The 7,272-nt window shown below is 57.0% G+C and overlaps 1 protein-coding gene across 2 annotated transcripts in view; it reads left to right on the top strand.

Annotated features, from left to right (window-relative positions):
• Window positions 1–1,023: 1,023 nt before the first annotated feature.
• Window positions 1,024–7,272, top strand: part of slc27a4 (solute carrier family 27 member 4) — a 68,642-nt gene continuing 62,393 nt past the window's right edge. For both annotated transcript variants that reach the window (XM_072488705.1, XM_072488704.1), the window contains exons 1-2: window positions 1,024–1,205; window positions 6,735–7,129. In XM_072488705.1, the coding sequence (XP_072344806.1) occupies window positions 1,045–1,205; window positions 6,735–7,129 (556 nt within the window). In that variant the 5' untranslated portion in view covers window positions 1,024–1,044. The remainder of the gene's footprint in view (window positions 1,206–6,734; window positions 7,130–7,272) is intronic.

The raw sequence follows: 7,272 nt of genomic DNA, 5'->3' as shown, positions 1-7,272 counted from the left end.
TATTTAACTTATAGCCTGAAAATCGCCCAAATTCTCCTAATACCTCCATGATGATGGATAGGTTTTTAATTAATAAAGGGATCAAGGGGAGCGGGCAGGAAGGTAGGGATGAGGTAGCCATGATCGTATTGAATGACAGGGCAAGCTCAAGGGACTGAACTACCTATCCCTGCTCCTAGTTCTTATGTTAAATTAGGGATGGGCGATAAATGCTGACACCCATGAATACAAAAATAAAGTTAATGTGATGAATCTTCTTCTAACTCTTGTGTGTGTGTCTCACTCTGTCTACATACACAGAATGCTGACAGACACGGCGTGTCTCCAGCACTTTGTCTTCAATTCAGATCTCCAGCATCATCTGCTCAGCGAGAGAGAAACAGAGAGAACTACAATTCCCGACAGGGGCTGAGAGTTCCTGATCTGCGCAGTAAAAGCAGCCCAGGGGAGGGTAAAGCAGGAAGGCAGGCTGGCCTCTTCCCCCCCGCCTACAACAAAGGGAAGGGAGGTAGGTCAGTGGGACCGGTGCAGGTCGCTAGGTAGCACAAAGTACACCGAGAAAGTGATAGATTGCAAAGTAAGGAAACGCACCTTCCGGGTTCCCCATTTTATTTGATGCATCATTATTTGATTCTCTCTAATTGGAAAGGCAGGGACAGGAGAAGCTGTGAATCAGCTAAATAGTCTCTCTCACCCCCTTCTCTTTCGCCCTCTGTTGTGTGTCCCTCTCATCACTGTGGTGCTTGTGGGTCTCTTGTGCTTCCCCCCCCCCCCCCCCCCCCCCAAGCAGGGGGAGGAGGAGAGAGAGAGAGGAGAGGGGGAGAGGAGAGGAGAGGGGGAGAGGAGGGAGAGGGAGAGAGGAGGGGGAGAGAGGAGGAGGGGGAGAGAGGAGGGGGGAGGAGAGGCGGGAGGGGAGGGGAGGCAGGAGGAGAGGCGGGAGGGGAGGGGAGGCGGGAGGGGAGGGGAGGCAGGAGGGGAGGCAGGAGGGAGAGGGGGAGGTGGGAGGGGGAGGTAGGAGGGGCGAGGAGAGGGGCAGAGGGCTGGATGATGTGGAGGTTAGCAGCATGTACTGCGCTACTGCTGCTGTTCTGGCTGTGCGGGCTGCCCTGGCCGCTGCTCACCGCCGCTACCTGCGCTCTCTACCTGGCGTCGGGAGGCCGGAGCTTCCTGGGCATCTTCCTGAAGACCATCGGCCGGGACTTGCAGTGAGTACAGCAGCGAAAATAATGTCTCCTTCCCCTGCTCTCTCTCCTCTGTGCGGCTCCCATTGCGTTTGTCCTTGGCAAAGGAGACATGATCCCGGGGGGTGGGGGGGAAGCTGATTTAATAATTATCCACAGACTTACCGCAGACAAGGCAGCTTAACACCGGGGCTTGTTGCAATGCAGCCATCTCCCTGTCTGTCTGTCTGTCTCTGCCCCCCCCCCCACGTCTGTCTCTGCCCCCCCCCCCACGTCTGTCTCTGCCCCCCCCCCCACGTCTGTCTCTGCCCCCCCCCCACGTCTGTCTCTGCCCCCCCCCCACGTCTGTCTCTGCCCCCCCCCCCCACGTCTGTCTCTGCCCCCCCCCCCACGTCTGTCTCTGCCCCCCCCCACGTCTGTCTCTGCCCCCCCCCCACGTCTGTCTCTGCCCCCCCCCCACGTCTGTCTCTGCCCCCCCCACGTCTGTCTCTGCCCCCCCCCACGTCTGTCTCTGCCCCCCCCCACGTCTGTCTCTGCCCCCCCCCACGTCTGTCTCTGCCCCCCCCACGTCTGTCTCTGCCCCCCCCCACGTCTGTCTCTGCCCCCCCCCACGTCTGTCTCTGCCCCCCCCACGTCTGTCTCTGCCCCCCCCACGTCTGTCTCTGCCCCCCCCACGTCTGTCTCTGCCCCCCCCACGTCTGTCTCTGCCCCCCCACGTCTGTCTCTGCCCCCCCCACGTCTGTCTCTGCCCCCCCCACGTCTGTCTCTGCCCCCCCCACGTCTGTCTCTGCCCCCCCACGTCTGTCTCTGCCCCCCCCACGTCTGTCTCTGCCCCCCCACGTCTGTCTCTGCCCCCCCCACGTCTGTCTCTGCCCCCCCGTCTGTCTCTGCCCCCCCCGTCTGTCTCTGCCCCCCCCCCCCGTCTGTCTCTGCCCCCCCCCCGTCTGTCTCTGCCCCCCCCCCGTCTGTCTCTGCCCCCCCGTCTGTCTCTGCCCCCCCCCGTCTGTCTCTGCCCCCCCCGTCAGTCTCTGCCCCCCCGTCTGTCTCTGCCCCCCCGTCTGTCTCTGCCCCCCCGTCTGTCTCTGCCCCCCCGTCTGTCTCTGCCCCCCCGTCTGTCTCTGCCCCCCCGTCTGTCTCTGCCCCCCCGTCTGTCTCTGCCCCCCCGTCTGTCTCTGCCCCCCCCGTCTGTCTCTGCCCCCCCCCGTCTGTCTCTGCCGCCCCCCGTCTGTCTCTGCCCCCCCGTCTGTCTCTGCCCCCCCGTCTGTCTCTGCCCCCCCCCGTCTGTCTCTGCCCCCCCCGTCTGTCTCTGCCCCCCCCGTCTGTCTCTGCCCCCCCCCGTCTGTCTCTGCCCCCCCCGTCTGTCTCTGCCCCCCCCGTCTGTCTCTGCCCCCCCCGTCTGTCTCTGCCCCCCCCGTCTGTCTCTGCCCCCCCCCGTCTGTCTCTGCCCCCCCCGTCTGTCTCTGCCCCCCCGTCTGTCTCTGCCCCCCCCGTCTGTCTCTGCCCCCCCCGTCTGTCTCTGCCCCCCCCGTCTGTCTCTGCCCCCCCCCGTCTGTCTCTGCCCCCCCCGTCTGTCTCTGCCCCCCCCGTCTGTCTCTGCCCCCCCCGTCTGTCTCTGCCCCCCCCGTCTGTCTCTGCCCCCCCCGTCTGTCTCTGCCCCCCCCCGTCTGTCTCTGCCCCCCCCGTCTGTCTCTGCCCCCCCCGTCTGTCTCTCTGCCCCCCCCCGTCTGTCTCTGCCCCCCCCCCCGTCTGTCTCTGCCCCCCGTCTGTCTCTGCCCCCCCCCGTCTGTCTCTGCCCCCCCCGTCTGTCTCTGCCCCCCCCGTCTGTCTCTGCCCCCCCGTCTGTCTCTGCCCCCCCCCGTCTGTCTCTGCCCCCCCCGTCTGTCTCTGCCCCCCCCGTCTGTCTCTGCCCCCCCCGTCTGTCTCTGCCCCCCCCGTCTGTCTCTGCCCCCCCCCCGTTCTGTCTCTGCCCCCCCCGTCTGTCTCTGCCCCCCCCGTCTGTCTCTGCCCCCCCCGTCTGTCTCTGCCCCCCCCGTCTGTCTCTGCCCCCACCCGTCTGCCTCTGCCCCCCCCGTCTGCCTCTGCCCCCCCCGTCTGCCTCTGCCCCCCCCCGTCTGCCTCTGCCCCCCCCCGTCTGCCTCTGCCCCCCCCGTCTGCCTCTGCCCCCCCCCGTCTGCCTCTGCCCCCCCCCGTCTGCCTCTGCCCCCCCCCGTCTGCCTCTGCCCCCCCCCGTCTGCCTCTGCCCCCCCCCCGTCTGCCTCTGCCCCCCCCCGTCTGCCTCTGCCCCCCCCCGTCTGCCTCTGCCCCCCCCGTCTGCTCTGCCCCCCCCGTCTGCCTCTGCCCCCCCCGTCTGCCTCTGCCCCCCCTCCGTCTGCCTCTGCCCCCCCCCCCCCCCCTGCCTCTGCCCCCCCCCTCCCCACCCGTATGTTTGTGTTTAAAAAACATCTGCCACCAACAAAAGTGCCTATGCATATCAGCAATTGTCAAGTCTGCCTTTGGGGGAGGTGTGGGCTTAAGTAGGGTGCTCTTTCCAAGGGCCGAACTGTAAATTCTATGATTCTATGAAAAGCCCTGTGGTGGTGGTGGGGCGGGGGGGACTTCCGTTACAAGGATCGATTTGAGAAGTTGGTAGCGGTGCCCTTCAGAGAAAGGGAAGGCTGGGAGAAGTTGGTAGGATTTCGCAGGCCAGATGGTGGGGGATGAATGTAATGCGACATGAATCCCAGGTCCCGGTTGAGGCCGGCATCTCCACATCAAGATTTTTTTGAACAGCGAGCGGGTGGGATCTGGATTGTTCTCTCCGAGGAGTGTGGTGGAGGTCTATGCAACCCAAGGCTTTCGAAAGGGAATATCTGAAGAGAGTTTTTATTTACAGGGTAAAAACGCTGAGTAGATCTGCGAGAGTCAGCACTGAAATGACAGACTGTGGTTTATATAAATGATTTAGACATAAATAATGGGATAGAACAGAGATACAATTGGTCATTAACTTTTGCCAAGTGGCTAAGCTAGGCCCACTCGGCCTGCACCCTGGATTGAACTTGAAGCCTGAAGCCTTCCTGATCAGTCAGCATTGCACCGGGTGGAGTATATCTCATAACCCTTCAGCGCTTATTCAATATTCTCAAGGACGTTAGCTTGGTTATGTACCGGAGATCAATTAATCATCGCGTCCAGAAATATTTTGAATGGCCTCCAAACTCTTTCATCGTTCTATTGATGGATTATTTCTTCCTTATGTGTTTTTATATTGGCGAGAGCTTTACCCACATTCTGTAGTTTGAGGTCAGCACCAGTTAAGAAACGTGATCGGTTCGTGTGATCAAAACAGTTTCTGTGTATACTTAAAAAGGCAAAACGTTGCAGGGTTAGGAGGAAAGCACAGGACAGTGAGACATATTGGAAAGCTTTTTCCAAGGGTTGATACAGGAATGATGGACTGACTCCCTCCTTTCACACACTTAAGATTTTCTGATTTAAAGCCAGTTTTGGGGAAATGTTCCACTATTGCATTTTTGGCACATGTGTGCAGCATTCACACACATGTTTTTCAACATTTCAGTCCCAGGATAGGATTCCTGCAGTACTTTAAAAAAATTAATTCGAGGGGTGCGGACATCACGGGCTAGGCAAGCATTTATTGCCCATCTCTAGTTGCCCGTAGGCAGGTGGTGGTGAGCTGCCGCCTTAAACCGCGGCACTCCATGTGGTGTACATGTACACCCGCAGTGCAGTTAGAGAGGGCGTTCCACGATTTTGACCCAGCGGCAGTGAAGGAACGTCCATGTATTTCCAAATGTGGACTGTGTGTGGCTCGGTGGGGAACTTCCGTGTGGTGGTGTTCCCATGCATCTGCTGTCCTTGTCCATCGAGGTGGCAGAGGTCACCAGTTTGAAAGGTGCTGTTGACGGAGCCTTGGTGAGTTGCTGCCGTGTGTCTTGTATACAGAACACACTGCTGCCACCAGAGAACAAGACGTCAAATATGGACCAGAAAGCTATGGACCTGAAGAATGCTCATTAATTGATGTTGTCACTCTCTCGATTTTAATGGCAAAAGTTGCGTTGGTCAGATTGGGAAGAGGAGGTGTTGGATAGGAATGTTGGTGTGGTTGTCAACCTTCCCTGCCTCATAAATTTTAGAGTACCTAATTCATTTTTTCCAATTAAGGGACAATTGAGCGTGGCCAATCCACCTACCCTGCACATCTTTGGGTAGTGGGGGCGTAACCCACACAAACACGGGGAGAATGTGCAAGCTCCTCACGGATAGTGACTCAGAGCCGGGATCTAACCTGGGACCTCGGTGCCGTGAGGTAGCAGTGCTAAACACTGCGCTACCGTGCTGCCCTTTACTGCCTCACTGTAGTTTCCTATTTTTTTCCTCCTCGTACTCCAAAGAGTCACCTTATTGCTGAAGAATCTTCTCATCTCAGGCACTAGTGTGCAGGCCTGTGCTGTCAGGTACAAGAAGGTCACCTGCAGAATAAAACAGCTGCTGCACTATTGGAGGTAAACTATAACCTCCTCCTCGTGCATCCCAACAACCCACCCCAGGCACCAGCTCCAGCAGAACAACTTCCTAATTGCACATTATTTACTATTCCCACTCAAGCCATGCTTAGGGTTTCACAAAGGGGGATTGCTAGTTATTTCCAGGTTGAACTTTCCCAGTTAGCAGTGTGAGGGGATTGATATCTCGTTAGTCTGGGCTAGATTAGAACCCAGGCTCAACAGATGAGGGCAGTGAACCTGACCCATTGTCTAGCTAGCGACGTCCTTTGTTCTGTGACCCAGCCACCTGTCAGTGCTTTTGGATTGAGACTTATCCACTTTTTATAAATTCGAAACTCTCTCTTAAATCTCACTCAAAAATAAAATTCAGCCCCTGAACCAAATTTATAACTGAATGTAGGGCTGCTGTTGTCCTTTCTTATCCTCAATCTTGGCAATTCCGCAGCACTAATAACTTTGCAGAGAGTGAAACGATATGTCTACCATCTGCAGTAATCGTTTGGTGCGGCACCTTATCGAATGTCTTTATACATGACATTTACTGGGTCCCCTTTATCCACCCTGCTTGTTACATCCTCAAAGAACTCTAATAAATTTATCAAACACCGTTTCCCTTTCACAAAACCATGTTGACTCTGCAGAAAGGTAGGATTAAGCTTGGCCGTTCTTCATCTACTGGCACAGAAACAATGGGCCAAATAGCCTCCCATGTCATAATTCTTCTGTGGTTTCTACAGACAGATGAAAGTAGCCCCTGTAGTGCAGGAAACCCAGCCGCCAGTTTGTGCACAGCAACGTCCCACAAACAACAAAGGAACAAATGAGCAGGTTGAATGTTTCAGCTGCTGGTTGGGGACACACAGTTGCTCAAGACACGGAGAACGAACATCTTCTTTTGAAGTTGTTCAATGGGACCAAGTGGAAGGGGAAGTAGGAAAAGCGTTTTGCCCTCCAGTGTTGTCAGCCCTGAGTGCTCAAGGTATTGAAGGCACCAAGAGCTCTCTGTGTTCATGTTTCTTTTTCTTGCTTCCTCGTATCACAGCGCTGCCGGCGTCCTGCTGAAAGTCAAACTCAACGTGAAGCGGAACTTGAAGCTGAGCAACACCATCCCGAAGATCTTCCACGAAGTCGTCCTGAGGCACCCGGACAAAACGGCGCTCATATTCGAGGGGACGGACGCCAGCTGGAGCTTCCGGGACCTGGACGAGTACTCCAACCGGGTCGCCAACTACTTTTACGAGCAGGGCTACCGCACTGGCGACGTGGTGGCGCTGTTCATGGAGAGCAGGAACGAGTATGTGGGACTGTGGCTGGGGATGGCTAAGGTTGGCGTGGAGGGGGCACTGATTAACTTCAACCTTCGCATGGACGCACTGGCGCACTGCATCAACATCTCCAGGGCCAAGGCCATCATATTCGGGGGTGAACTGAACACTGGTAAGTGCAAGGCTTCCATCTTTTGTAAACCAGAACCAAAAATGGTTTGTGCCAGAAGTGCCTCCCCTGAGGAAAATTCGGAAAAAAGAAAGGATATGTGAATAGTACAAAACTATCTTCCTCTGAATCTGTATGTGCAATGG

This window comes from Scyliorhinus torazame, chromosome 22 (genome assembly GCF_047496885.1).
Source record: "Scyliorhinus torazame isolate Kashiwa2021f chromosome 22, sScyTor2.1, whole genome shotgun sequence".
In the NCBI taxonomy this organism is placed as follows: domain Eukaryota; kingdom Metazoa; phylum Chordata; class Chondrichthyes; order Carcharhiniformes; family Scyliorhinidae; genus Scyliorhinus; species Scyliorhinus torazame.
Note: the sequence above shows the minus strand (reverse complement) of the source record. Positions and strands in the feature narration are given on the sequence as shown.